This window comes from Toxotes jaculatrix, chromosome 2 (genome assembly GCF_017976425.1).
Source record: "Toxotes jaculatrix isolate fToxJac2 chromosome 2, fToxJac2.pri, whole genome shotgun sequence".
Lineage (NCBI taxonomy): Eukaryota > Metazoa > Chordata > Actinopteri > Toxotidae > Toxotes > Toxotes jaculatrix.
In genome coordinates, this window is record NC_054395.1 from 11,500,748 (window position 1) to 11,515,544 (window position 14,797).

The 14,797-nt window shown below is 40.2% G+C and overlaps 1 protein-coding gene across 1 annotated transcript; it reads left to right on the forward strand.

Moving 5' to 3' along the window:
- The first annotated feature begins 2,672 nt into the window (after positions 1-2,672).
- On the forward strand, positions 2,673-13,546 carry tmem115 (transmembrane protein 115). Its single transcript, XM_041055355.1, has 3 exons — positions 2,673-4,235; positions 6,512-6,876; positions 8,762-13,546. The coding sequence occupies exons 1-3, from the start codon at positions 3,744-3,746 to the stop codon at positions 9,066-9,068; spliced, it is 1,164 nt and encodes a 387-aa protein (XP_040911289.1). The 5' UTR covers positions 2,673-3,743; the 3' UTR covers positions 9,069-13,546.
- Positions 13,547-14,797: the final 1,251 nt, after the last annotated feature.

The window sequence follows — 14,797 nt, forward strand, 5'->3', positions numbered from 1 at the left end:
TCAGAACCGGGATAAACATCAAAGTATTCTATCTGAATAATATGAGCCATTTGTGTGCATGTAAATGAAGCTCATTCACAAGTAATGGGTCAGAAACCAAGGCAGTCCAACCACTCATTAGCTGAAAAGAAAAGAATGATATCAAGTGCTTTTCTTTGCTTTTTTTTTTTTTTGTCGTTCATTACCATATCATCAGAAATGTCCATCTGTGTCATCACTATGATGGCAAACGAGCGAGTTTCCTCAGCGTTGAACTGTTCGGTTGTCAGCTCAGCGTTTGCCGCGTTGACTGACTGCTCTTTTATTTCTCAGCTTTCTACTTGAATTTACATATTTATTTATACAAAGTGATTCAGTTGGACGAGCCGAGCCAACTGTCTGAATTCCATTTTAGCCGAGGAGAAGATTAAAGCTGCTGTCTTTGAGGATTGGCTCTAGTCAAAGCCTGTTGTGTAGTTTATCGATGGATATTGTGTATGACCTTGGATTACTTTTAGATCCTTTTTTTGTTTGTTTTTTTTTTTGAAAGTTTGTAAATAAAAAGAAACATGTTCTAAATAACACTTTTCCTAATTTCTTTATGTTAATAGTAGTAGCAGAGGTATCACCTTCATTCCTTGTGTCTCCCTCACATACACAAACACATACAAGCAACCAAGCAAGTTGAGAACAATTCTACACTGCTCCCAAGAAAATGAACCACATTCGCAGTTTTACAGTCGCACAAGAATATAATTTGCTCATTACCACAATAGTTTATTAACTGTACTCTACAGAATATTGTATTTGTCTCGAAGGAACTGAACTTTGATGCCTATTGTCAGTTAGTACTGGTGTGATCTAAAAATGAACACAAAAGCCCTGCAACACTTGGAGAAAACAGTACCTGTAAACAGTTACCGTGCTGTACGTCCAATGTACCTTAGATTTCTTGATCCATTTTAGTATTCTGTGACGTGTTTCTCTTTCATTTGGATAAATGATCAAACGCTCAATAAAAATCTAGAATAAACTCCAGATAGAAATTAAACTTGAGAAGTTTATTCTGTGAATTTTATTTTTAAGAACACAGTGCAGATAATATCAGCAATCCCTGCAGATGTTTTCCATGAAAACCTGATGTTGCATAGTTTTAACAATGTTTTGCATGTTTGTCCCTTGAAAAAGAGACCAGCATGGACACCAAATGAATCACAAACTTCTACCACCTTCTCCTACAGTAGGGCAGGAAAAATGTTTTTAAAAAATGTGGAACTTTTTTTTAAGATAGCAATCTAAGCTATATGGTTGGAAAATAATTACAAAATGAATCACCAACAGTTTGGAGAGACCTTTCTTTCTTTCAGATGAATACACTATTTAAAGCAGAAGTAGGGCCAACAAAAAATTGTTGAGCTGAATTTAGTTGTCTCGGATTGATTTATTCGCACTCCTATAGGTCTCCCGATGGTCAGTGTTATTGCTTTGGGCAGTTATTGATCATACGGTTCTTGTAACGTAGTGGTAAAATCAATGGAATGTAACATGGTGGGTAAAATCTGGGTTTGGTTTGTACTGGCAGCTTTCCATGTCCTACTTTAATAAATAGTTGCTCACATTGAGGACTTTGAGTGTGCATGTGCATAAGCAGATGTTTACAGAATTTGTAACTGTCAAATTAAAAGCCTTGAAACCAACACATTTAATTCATTTGATCTTATTTGATCAGTAACTACTCTGATTTACCAGCCAGTATTACCATAGAACTGGGTTTTCAGAACTAAACTGTGCCTCTAAATCAAATGTATAAGCCAGAGTACTAGAAGTTATTAGCCATATGAAAAGTGTACAGGACAGCAGAGTTGGCGTTGTAAATTCATTTTTAGAGTACACAGGTCTCCAAGCTTTGTACAAAGGTATTGTGTGTATGTTGTGTGTCTGTCCTTAATTCTGGGAAACTACACAGCATGTACCAAGAAGCACAATAACAATGATTATTATCACATACTTCTCTTGGATTTTTTTATTTTCATGTTCAGTGATGTCTGTGTTCTTTATCTCTCTTTCTGTGAACTGAAGGTTCCTGTCGACTCAGTGTCCTTGCTCCATGTTTACCTTGTCTGTCTGAATGAATCAGTGTTATTATTGTGGTCTTCTTTTACTGCATTGTCAAGATATAATTTTGCTCTGGAAAAACAAAAAGCACTTGTTTACAGATTAAATGTGCAAATGACCCATTTTACAGTGAACAATGCCTATAATAAATATGGTAACGTTATAGGAAATGTGCAACCTAATATCCTGTGGAAATAATAAACTGTTTCCACGATACCACAGAGTAGAACAAGATCATTATGAATTGACTCACTACCACCAACTACTAATGCTGTCTAGCCTTTAATTGGCTAGTTATGCCATTCAAGGTTGATCATACGTATGTAACAAGGAACTATAGCTGTTAAATAAATGTAATGGAGTGAAAGATAAAATATTTTGTTGTACTTAAGTACAATACTTGAGTAAATGTATAGAGCTGCACAGGCAGATAGAAGGCATCTATAAGGTCATTTCTAGCCTAGCTAAACTTACTCTTGCACTTTGAGCTATCCATTTTTGAGAACTCGATTTCCCAGAGTGCTCTAGTGCTAGAAAGTTACGTGACTTGACGCTTTTTCGTGGATTGCTGATGACGGTGGCAGACAGCGCAGGTCAGTAGCTGAGTGAGTGCTGTTAATGGGAGGAGGGGTGTCTGCTAAGATAATATATTTGTCTCCGGCGACCTGCTCTGAAAATACAGAAGAACAATAAAATCAGCGAACGAAGCTAAGGTAGTATGGGAAATCTGTGAGCTACACGCGAACGGACGCTGGTTCAGAAACGTCTCAGACATTGTTTTGGAGGCCTGTTGCTAACTACGGGAAATCCTCGGGCTAGCCCGGTAGACACCGGGCCGAGAGAGCGCAGGGGAACGGGACTGGAGCTCCGTGTGCTGGTTTGATCAGTCGGGTTTTACTGACGCTAGCTGCTCTGTCTTATTATCAAACGAAGACGTGACCTCACCTGCTCCTCCTTGGCGGATATAAATCAGCGGAACTGAAAACGTTTTCAGTGTGACAGCTAGCTAACATTAGCTCTCCTGTGTTTACAAGCTAACTCAGCCGAGATCCTCTGAAGAAGTAGGCACTTGGGTGTACTTGTTTCATTAAGCAGTTAAGTATTCGGCTCCTGTCACCTGCCTACTCGCTGGTGGTGATTTGGAAGCTTGTTCGACTTCTGTATGCGCCGACCTATGGTCGCCAGCCCTACAGCTAGATCAAAAGGTCTCCTTGCTAAGGTTATCACATCTTCAGGCTTATCTACTGCAGCTCAAAGTTTGTTACCTGGTTGGATTGCATGAGCAAGCCTAGCTGCATTGTTTCTACTGTCCTAAGCTCTTTGAATGTTACAGAAAGTTCGCTATATCGTCCAGGTTTAAGGACACGTATTGATTATTAACACTAACAGACTGGACCTGGAGGAATAGACCTGTACTGAGTAGATTACCAAAGCTATCTTTACCCAGCTGAGAGACAGTTTCCCGGATGAAGGCTCACAGAAAAGTGTGGATTTGGATGCTGTCAGGACTTACAGGTGTCTCCTGTTCTGCTTGGCATTATTAATCTCACACACGCATCCAACATCTGCTGCACCAGAAGCAACCAATCTGCTGTTTCTCTCTCTTGAGCTGATTTGCTCAAGAAGGATCCTCTTCATAACAGACCAAAATGAATCGTTACCTCCCGGTGGCACGGCAGCACTTCCTGGCTGCCCTTGCCAGCACCAGTGTGGTGGTAAAAAGTATAAGTGCTGTGGTGGTACTCCTTTATCTGTTGTCATGGGCTGTCAACACTCCATACGCACTGGGGGTGACCCCAGGTTTCCTCTTTCCACCTAACTTCTGGGTGTGGACTCTGGTGACCCACGGGGTGGTGGAGCAGCATGTCTGGGGTGTGGCAGCCAATGTGGGGACTGTTATGGCCTGTGGGCGCCTGCTGGAGCCTTTGTGGGGCGCTCTGGAGCTCCTGATCTTTTTCGCAGTGGTTAATGTGTCTGCAGGCCTCCTGGCAGGCCTCTCCTACCTCCTCACCTATGTGGCCACCTTTGACCTGGACTTCCTGTTTGCCGTGCGTGTCCATGGAGCAGCCGGGTTCCTGGGAGGTGTCCTGGTGGCACTAAAGCAGACCATGGGGGATACTACAGTGCTCAGAGTGCCACAGGTGAGAAAAAAGCAGACTTCATTTCTTCTCTGTATTTGTGCTTTTTGGCAAAGGGTGTGCTCCTCCTTTGAGCCTGTTAATAATCCTGGACCATTATGCAACTGAGCAGTGGGACAGCATAGTTAAACTGAGAATGTACCCAAACAAGAATGTAAACAACTCTGGAAACCTGACCACTAGACGTTGAGATGTGTACATAAACAAACCCGTGGCAGATTTTTTCCAGCACACATCCAGGATGCCCCCTGCCATTTTCGGAAAATCAAACAAAATACTTTGCTTTGTAAATTAACATAGTTTTTCACAATGGATACATATAAATTGAGGGCAAGAAGATTTCCCTGCGTAAAGGCAAAGTGCTAGAAACCAAGAAAATATTTGTGTCTGTGTCAGTTTTAAAAATACTCAATACTGAATACAGTTGTGTGCACTTCTGGGCAAATTCTGTTTTTTATTGATTTATGAAATATAAAGAGGTAAATGCAAACCCTCAAACAGACATAATTAACATTGTTCAAATGTAATACACTGCTTCTTTTAATCCAAGAACCAAAAAAAAAGAATAAACAACATTTGTGGCATGTGAAAAAAGCACTGTTCTACTTGTTAAGTCTCATAACTTCATTGACTCTTTTGGCCTTTTAAGTTTTGTTAGGTATTGTAATTGTCAGGTGATGACAAGCCCAGAGCTGATAAACTCTCTGACTTTTCAAACCTTGTGGCAACACAAAAGAAAAAAAAAACACAAAAAAGATACAAGGAGCATTTAACACAGAGGGAAGAATTGATTCCACTAAATAGCAGCTGATTCTGGATGCAAATGTCCTACTGTCAGACTGGAAAGTTAAACTGAGACAAGGCTTACTTGTACAACAGGACAATGGTCCAAAGCAGACCTCACAGTCCACCATGAACTACCTTAAGAAACACAAGATGAAGCTTCAAGAACGGCCTCACAGCCGAAAAATGTTGCACGTTTGAAGTGATGTGCAAGAAGAGTGGATGAAAATTCCTCTTAGCTGCTATGAAAAGTGTTTACCAAAGGGGTGGTTACTATGTAATGACTTAGAAGGGAGCCCAAACTTTTGCACATGCCAAAATTGTTTTCATTTTTAATTATTTTTTTCAGTTTAAGTTTATGGAATTACTAGTAACAGTACATTGCCATTTGAAGAACCATTTAATGTCTGTTTGCTGTATTTACTTCTTTTCTACTTACTCCTTTAGTGAAATAGTCCACGATATACACGTCTGAACAGGATCAACTGTTGGCTTGTTAACACTACAAAGTACATCCTAAGGAAAGACAACTGAGCTGTAGTAAATTCCTAACTGGATGAAAAACATCAAGAAACATATTGTTAACTGCTTCTGAGCTTTTGTATTGAAAAGTGTCAGGTTTTGTGCCTATAGAGGACTATGATTTTTGCAGGAGGATTTAAACAGTCTGATTTGTTTTTCTGGGGATCGCTATGTTTTTATTGACATTTATCTGTTCATCAGAGGAATTTCATTAGTTTTTTGTTTACTTGTTTCATTGAAATATCACTTTATGCACATACTTTTTATTATGGTATTGTGGCATGGTAGCAAATATAATCTTTTATGAGCGCACGCTTTTATTGGACATTCAAATTATAGTCAAATACAGTGATCATGCTATTTTATTAAAGCCATGTAAGCCAGTTGTTTACAGGCCAATGCTCGGGCTGTTCTGAGTATTTTCTCTTGGCCTGCCTTCTCTGGTTTAGGCATGTGATTCTCTTCCAAATATGGGCTAGTGAGTGTGATCTGTTATAATTTACATTTTGAGATTTAATCTGACGCTCCTCTGCAGAGCAGTCTACACTGAATGAACTGCACTGTCCTCAGTGTACACTGGATTTAGTTTTTTTGCTAAAGCACACATTAGTTGCACATTCCTAATGTGTCCCTTTAACTACCAGGCTGCTCTGCTTTGGCTGACATTATTTTTGTTTTCTGCGCTCTTTATGAGTTTCTATAAAACTTGGTTACTTCACTCAGTTTTCCTCATCTCAGCTGTGCATATCAGGAAATGTTCATCAGAACGCCCGTAGATGTTGACTGTGACTCCCGCCTGCTACCCTGGCATGTAATCAGCTATTGTTTAATGTTCCCATTCCTGAATCTAGCTGACTTGAGTGAATTGTGGGAACTGGCAGTCACGATGGTCTGTAGGCAGACTAGTAGCTGCCTCTTTGCCTGCTTATTTTTGTTCACAGGAGCTAAAATCTAGTCACCCTCTCCCATCTCAGGTGAGACTCAAAGCAGCGCCGGCTTTGGTCCTCCTCCTCCTGGCCTTACTGCGCCTCTCCGGGCTGCTCGACAGCTCTGCACCGCTGGCTGCGTACAGCTACGGCGCCCTGTCCGGCTGGGTCTACCTTCGCTTCTACCAGAGGCACAGCCGGGGCCGCGGGGACATGTCAGACCACTTTGCCTTTGCAAGTTTCTTCCCTGAGGCACTGCAGCCAGCTGTGGGGCTGCTGGCAGGGCTGGTCCACTCCGCCCTGGTGAAGATAAAGGTGTGCAGGAAGATGGTGAAGAGATACGACGTGGGGGCTCCCTCCTCCATCACGATCACCCTGCCAGGGACCGACCCACAGGACGCCGAGAGGAGGAGGTGAGTCAGAGCAAAGGAGGAGTTAAACATGTACATCTGCATGTTTACACTGATCTGATTCTAACTTTGGTCTGATATATTGGTGTGCGTTGTGGTTAAATATGTCATTAAAAGAGTGTGATGGAGGTTCATCCAGGACCTGTTGCACAAAAGCATCTGGTAAAAGTTCATTTTGCTTTTGCGTTTATTATTTCATTGAATGGTCCGGTGTCATTTACAAATTGATTGCTTGCTTAACTATGTGACCCAGAGTTTCTGCACCATTAAATTATTCTGCACTTCTTTCCCTTTAAAGAAATCCTTAATATTGTTTTATTATTGTGGTCTCACTGAAAGAAAATGTCTAAATACTGTTTCTCATGCTTTTTCACGCTAGCGAGAAAATTCTAGAGAAAATAATGCATACTTGAGATTTTAGCAAATCACACTTTAAACATGAATATAAATTACTGCTGAGTTTTGAGGTTTGTTCTTGACCTTGGAAACAGCAGCTGAGAAAACAGTCTTACTTCAAGGTCAGTTTAGGAGCCATTCTGGAGCTTTCAACTCGTATCACTGACTTTCATCAGCAAAAATATCAAGTCATTGTCATTAAAAACCCATATTAGCCCGGAATGCATGAAAATAACAGAAGTGTGAAATAAAACACACACACCCTAATGGTCAATAAATACACTAGTCAGAGAGGAGACACAGTGTTGTTGTTTTTTTTTTTTTAGTTTTGTTTACTCAGGGAAGGTTTGCTGAGCCTCCTCTCTTTCAGCCGTACTCTTCAAACAGTTCACACATGTTCATGCCTTAGCTCTACAACAAACACACATTCACTAACTCCTGCTTTCAAGCTGTCAGGGATAGTTTGTCCTCCTGTTCCAATGTCTGACAGTCTCACGTCCAAGCTGTCACACAGATTCAGTTACAGAAAGATGTTGTTGCTCACACACACAAACAGACACATGATCCTGTAATTATCAAGGGGTCATTGTACATTTTTTAGATCTCACAGTGTTTGGTGTTTGAAAAACATACTTTTATACTTTATTATCAAAAAATTATTAAAAGAACATCCAGGGGTAGGTCTGTTGAATACTCACACTGCTGCACATGTTCAGTTACTGAGAAACAGCTGAAAATGTTTCATTATTTCATTATGGTTTCATTATGTTTCAGTCTGCATCTTTACTCATCTACTGTTCACTTCTTTCCGTATGACACACGTCAAGCATGGCTGCCATGTGAATCAGACTAAGGTCTGCCTTCCTCCCAGACAACTGACTAAGGCCAGCTAATCAAAACGAATGATTCATTTTGATTAGCTGGTGAGCGAGAAGTCTGCCGTCCTCTGGAAGGGAAATTAACCTTATGGTTAAGATTTTAAAAGTAATTGGTACTTGTACAGGAAAGGTGGGAGATTTAATCAACAAATTACATGTTTTACTCTGAAAATTATATCATTCATTTGATACATTGTCTGATCTTCATCTTTTTTTATTGAGTACCTTCATGGTGATTTTCCAGATTTACCAGTCCGTTCCAACTATCTGGGTCACTTAACAAAACCAGGAATCAGACTCTCGCTGTTGTTTTTCTTTTAGAGGGCTAAATCTACAACCATAGGAATATTGGCTGTTAACACAAACTACAATGCTCCAGTATGTAGGCTGTAGTTGGACTAAAAGTAAAAATATGCAATACTATTATATTATTAGTATTACAGATCATTTAAAGCATAGGCACCTTATTCCAACTATGACTTCAGCCACAGGTATGGCAGTCCAGCTGCTTAATGACATGTACCACCATCTGTATTCCTGATCACTGCATAAGGACAGGGTTTATTTCACAAGGATTGACACAACAAACATCTCTCTTTCCCTCTTCCTCCCAGACAACTGGCTCTCAAAGCTCTCAACGAACGTCTAAAGCGCGTGGAGGACCAGTCGGCTTGGCCCAGCATGGACGACGAAGAAGACGAGGACGAGGACGAGGTCAGAACTGACACACAGCCACTCCTCTCAGGCGGGCGGGACCCCTCCTCCTCCACGTTGAGACCAGCGGGAGGATCTGTCGGCGTCTCACTCACCTCCACCTCCTCATCCTCGATGTCACAGAGCGGTGGAGCACCATCCACAGGTGGAGCACAACACCCAGAGTCCAGCATTATCAGCTTCGAGGACGCACCTTCTAGATCGTAACAAAAAGAACGCACCTGTACAGATGCGCACGCTCTGTTCGGTGTCACTGGCGAGTACTAGCATTCAGCGTCTCTGGCTAGTATACTAATATATACAGTGACGGCGATTAGGCATACACTCAGCATCACACACACCAAAACACACACAACATCTTTGACCAGTTCATACACACAACCGTGCGCTCACGAGCACCCTGTCAATGTCAGCGTGAAGCCCAAAAGGGTGGTAACTGTACAGTGCTTTCAGTTCAGACATTTTGGTTGTAAATGCTCAGTGTAGTTGGGCAAATTGGACACTTAATTCTTCTCTTCCTTTCTGCATACAGCGAAAGTCAACCAGAAATTCTGTCGTGTCTAGACATAATCCCAACTTTCAGAGCTCTGTCCACTGCTTCATGTGTCTCCTTCTCTTGGTTTCTAAATAAATAACAAAATGGGTGTACAATATTCTTTTCGTAAGTCATTTTCAGAGCAGCCATAACCGTTCTCTTGATTGCCTGCTACAAAAAAGCTGTCAGTGACAGAGGCTCACGCTGAATGCTTGATTCTTGATGAAAGGCCGACTCTCTGCTCACCGGTATGATAAGTGCTAAAAAGAAAAAAATGGCTGCAAGTGACATAAGCTTTTGGTTCACCGGTTCCACATATGTAACCAGGTGTGTAACAGAGGACGTATGAAAAGCATGCGCTCACCGCCAGCTGCTGGACCAGAGGAAAGAAGCTGCTGATGAACTGTGATACAAAACTTCAAGATCTGAAGAAGTGTCAGGTGAAAGAATTTTCTGGACCAGGTCCATTTGCCACCTGGTGTCTCTGGTACAGCAGGCAGAGAAATGGACCGTGCGTGTACCCTTTTTTTTTTTTTTTTTTGTTCCCCAGATTGTCGCTCAGTGGACAACAATTCGGTATTTTTTATTTTTTCCTTTTGGGTCTGTTCATGACTAAATGAAATCAACAAGACAAACAAACTTTGTTTCCGTGCACTAACAACACGTTAATGGTGTTACTCTCACACAGAGATCTGTGGATGATGATTATGGTTCTTCTTGTTTAAGAGTTATGAGTTCGTTAGATTTTTAGGTCGATATCAGGCCAAATCCTGGAGCAGCACCCTACACCTTTTTACACTTCCACCTTGTAGGGTCTGAAATGATACGAGAACCAGCAATAGCTATTCAGTTATGTGAGTGTTTATGAAATGAGAGAAGTGGTCAATGTCTGTCATGGTTGCATTAGTCTTTTAATACCATTACAAATGCAAAGGAGGGATTAAGTGCAGGGGAAGGGTAGAGATTAGCCTTATTGGGCATACACAGACCGTGCAGGTATTTTTGTGATTTAATTCTCAATGATTCAGTTGAGTTGCAGATTCAGAGGTTGTATCTGTGATGTGTCAGACACAGACTCGAGAGGGTAAATGTCATAGACGGAGGATGCCTGCATTGATCAGTAGTCAGTCTGTCACAGGTTTCCCAGTCACATTGTTCCCACTGGTAACATCTTACATTTCTAAAATCACAGTGCTTAGCCTGAGGGCAGTGGTTAATAATTTTCTAGGGAGCTTGACGGGCAGCTAGATTGTTTAATCTAAATAAATAAATACAATGCAGACCAAAAGGTCAGCGATTCATTCACGTTGTAGACCATCATCACTGAGGTGTCGCATTCCATTATGGGAGCGGTCAAATCAGTGAATTCCCAATTTCACACCTGTCCTTGTTGATTAAAGTCAATTGCAGCTAGTAAATAATTTCAGCTATTGCGATCACAATGATGACAAAGTGAAACATTACTTTTAAACATACGCTTGTGACCACAAGTATGAAAATGTCTCCAATTTAAATGAGAATTTCCAAGTAGTTAAGAAAGTGAACTGTCTGTGGAAATGTCACTTAAATTTTTGACAGCTTTCTTGGGAAAACAAGCTCAGTAAATCAGCCTGCAGATTGTTCCTGATCTGACAGCTGTTGTATCTGTGCTGGGAACCAATGCCTTTCACATTTCTGAGACTAAAGAAGCCGATTCATTTGGTCACTGCTGTTTTGGTTCCATACACAGGTCTGAAAAGCTCAGAGAAGCATTGCAAAATGAGGAACTCAAAATTTTTTGGAACTACACAAAATGATTGGATTAAATAAAGAAACATGCCATTACATGTTTAATTCTGATTTATAGTAGTTCTTATTTTTCCTATTTAATATTCTCGTGTTTTGTAAAGAATAATCTTCCCTTACTGATTATTTCGCACTGATTTAGTGAGTGTACATTATATTGAAAACCAAAATCATCAAATCAAACTTAACGAAAGACACAGCAGGTTATTTATGACCTTCATGGCCTCCATCATTAACCAGCTTGAATTGCTTTAACATCAGCAAAACTTAATCTCCTCCTCCTGTCCACCGAGCAGTAATGGCCTGTGATTTGCAAAAACATAGTGACAGTTCACACTGGATGAGGGAGAGCTAGAGAGACAGCCAACAGAAATATCCTGCATCCAGAAGACCTTAAAAATCAAGCTATTTAATTTAAATATACTAACATTTGAAACTGGCAATGTTCCAAAACCATCCACAGAAATCTGAGCACCCAGTAAAATTAAGTACCATGTATCAAATTGCCATGTAAAAATAGAAAACCTCTATTCACATGTTTGGGAAATAGTGGATTTTGTTAAATCGGGGACAAAAATGTAAAACTGCAGAGTTATGTAAGACTGATTACTGATCAGCTTGGGCTTTTCTCTGAGAGGTTCTGTGGACGCATTCAGCCAGCAGGCTCTGTCTCAGTGTCTGGAGCTGAACTTGGCTGACACGTGTAAAGCTGTGGAAGAACTAAAAAGATATATAGCGACCCTGAAATGATGTACATGCATCTGTATTGTTGCCAGTTTAGCCAAATGTGCTCCTGGGAAAACACTGACCCTGCCTGATGAATTGAAGTAAAAGATCACATCCACAGTCTGTTATTCAAAGTTGCAATGGCGTCATTTTGTCCCCCCTGGACTTCATCATGCTTATGTTCTAATCTAGGAGCATGTTCCAGATTAAAACATTATCATATACTGCAAATTCAGATTAAATATGTAGTGTTTGAGTTTCAACTCTTGAAGTCCAAGCAATGAGAAACGGTCACTTTGAAACGTGATATAAGGGAAGTGATAAGCCATACAAGTGTGATGAAATTCTGTGTGTTCTATCCTGTGTTTCTCCTTGTTCTTTCTGCTCGTTTCAGTGTGCTCTTATTTTGGCAAACAGATGTTTACGTCGTATGAGTGGGGGCCATTCTTTAATGAAATATGAATGAATGGTAGTATTTACACGGATGAATGGACACAGGGATGAGAGACGTGTCTTTCAGATCAGAGTTGACTCAAATCCAGCTGCAACGGGGAGACGGTTGAGCTACAGTCAAAAATCTGAAATCTCAAACTGCTTTCTACTTTCATCGAAAATATTCACAGTAGAAATACATCTGCCTATACATATAGTAATTAATGATAGTAACAGTGCAGTCACAGTTTTATATTGTCCTCATACACTTTACATGCAAGTTACTCTGGAAATGGCATGAGGTTTGTTTTTTTTTTTGTTTTTTTTAGCTTAGCTGCTGGAACAACTCAGCTTGCATCACAATAAATATCAGCAATGCAGAAAAACACATTCTAACATGGAAGCCTGCAGATAACTGTGAAGTTGTGTAATATGGTCAAGTTGTGTAATGTGATCTGTGAAAAGGCGTAGAAACGTTGTAGCTGGCAGCCTGAGGTTTTAGATTGAGCCTGGCTAATCTGACTTTCGGCCAATCCTCCACTCTCCATTCCTGTTCTCCTGTCCTCCTTATTTTTTATTTTTTGTTCATCTCTGTATTCCCATTTGTTCTGGCTCTAAACATCCTCAAAGAAGAGATAGGTATGCAATCACATACTGTCTGTATGAATAATACCAATGTATAATTGGTGTAGACAAAGTAGGGAAAGCTACAGGTGAGGATAATGAATGATGTCAGTGATGTTCACAAGCAGTGGCCTCGAACTACATTGGCCAATGAACATGCTCCAAAATGCTATCAGTTTGGTGACATACACTGTTAATACGTGTATTTTCCTGTATACCAGTAACTTGTCATAATTGCAGATTTCCCACAGGCAGGTAGACTTTTTTTTTTGTTTTGTTTTTTCAAGTCTAATTGGTAAAATACTGACTTCCTGCCCTAAGATGAAAGACAGATTACAGATGATACTGCTCTGTTTTATTGTCCTGTTGGCAAAGCTGGACATTCACAACATTTTTCTTTTTTTTTTTTTTTTAATAGTTTTCACTAGTTTAATTTTCCTTATGCCTACTTTTGCACCAACAGATCTCATTCACACTAATGACAGTCTCTTTGTTTCTGTATACTGTGGCTGTTCCACAGACTTTTCTGTTTTAGTTTTCAGATATATTTCTTTATCTCTATATGAAATAAAAGACGATTGTATGAAAATAAACAGTGTTTCAGTCTTCGCTGTCTTACTGTTGCTGTCCTGCTGTGTGTGTGTTTGTGTGCGTGTACATGTGATTTTACTATGAGGACTGGACCTGGAGGAGTGGCTCAGTGATAAAAGACTGGCCCGTCACCAACTGTATCCTCCTGAATTATTGATAACAGAGAAACTGAGTGTACTAGCTCATCTTGTATGTTTGTAAAACATGCATACTGACATGTATTTTAAACTAAGTAGTTATTTAGATAAACACCTGACATACAGTGAGTTACACCAGGGACAGCCACAGTATTGTGCTATGACACAAAATGATTTTATAAGTAAAAGGGTTGGAAACTACAAGGACAATGGTCACAACATACAAATGGTCTTTACAGTGATAATTTCAATATTACACACTGGCTACCAACCCCTCTCTCTAATAGAATATGCTCAAAAAACTACTACAAACCTATGCATTCACATAGACTGTATGGTGAGATTGTTTTGTTAAGCATGAATTTTTAATCTAAACTTTCAATATATATTTCATATTGTATTTTATATTTAAAATTTTCTATGTGTGTGTGTGTTTCTGTTCTATTTGATTTGTCCTTTAGTTCTCTTAATATGGTTCGTTACCTAAACTGACCGCCAGGTGGGGCAGTAAGTGCAGACTATTGGTTTAACTGCCTTACAAGAAAATGCAATGAAAGAAAGTTACAGCTTCGGTGTTGGCAGAACTGCAATATGCTCAATTAACTCTAATTAGGGGAATAATAGCATTGACTTAAAGCTATCCATGTATCCATGGGGACAGAACTCCAGCATTTGTTTCATACTGGACCAGTATAGTGCCCATTTAATGTTTTATATCATTTGCATGGCTAAAAGTTAAAACTGGCTAATGGAGAGTTTATTATGAGACCCAGCCTTGAGGAAACTACCAGTGGTATTTGAGATAAAGGCAAATACTCAGAAGTGACTCATTTCGGATCCCAGCGACTAGTTTAAGAAACAATTAAGTAGATCACTTGTAATTATAAAATAGTAACATTTGCAAAGCTCAGTCTCAGTAGATTAAAAATAGAATCATCTACCGTTACCTGTGAAGGTTAGGAAAGTGTCGCGTCTGAAAAATAGACTGTTTATGACATAATTGCTCTACTGTTACAGATTTTCAGCTAATGAGACAGTAACTCAGCTCACGCGTCGTGACCGCGCAGGTGTGGCTCTCAGGCTCGTGCCCGTCACCCCTCCCCCGC

Bases quoted from the DNA above. Each gene is read 5' to 3' on its own strand.
- tmem115 (XM_041055355.1), top strand. From the start codon at position 3,744: ATGAATCGTTACCTCCCGGTGGCACGGCAGCACTTCCTGGCTGCCCTT. The intron at 4,236-6,511 runs GTGAGAAAAAAG...CTCCCATCTCAG, and splicing joins CAGTGCTCAGAGTGCCACAG to GTGAGACTCAAAGCAGCGCC. The intron at 6,877-8,761 runs GTGAGTCAGAGC...TCTTCCTCCCAG, and splicing joins CAGGACGCCGAGAGGAGGAG to ACAACTGGCTCTCAAAGCTC.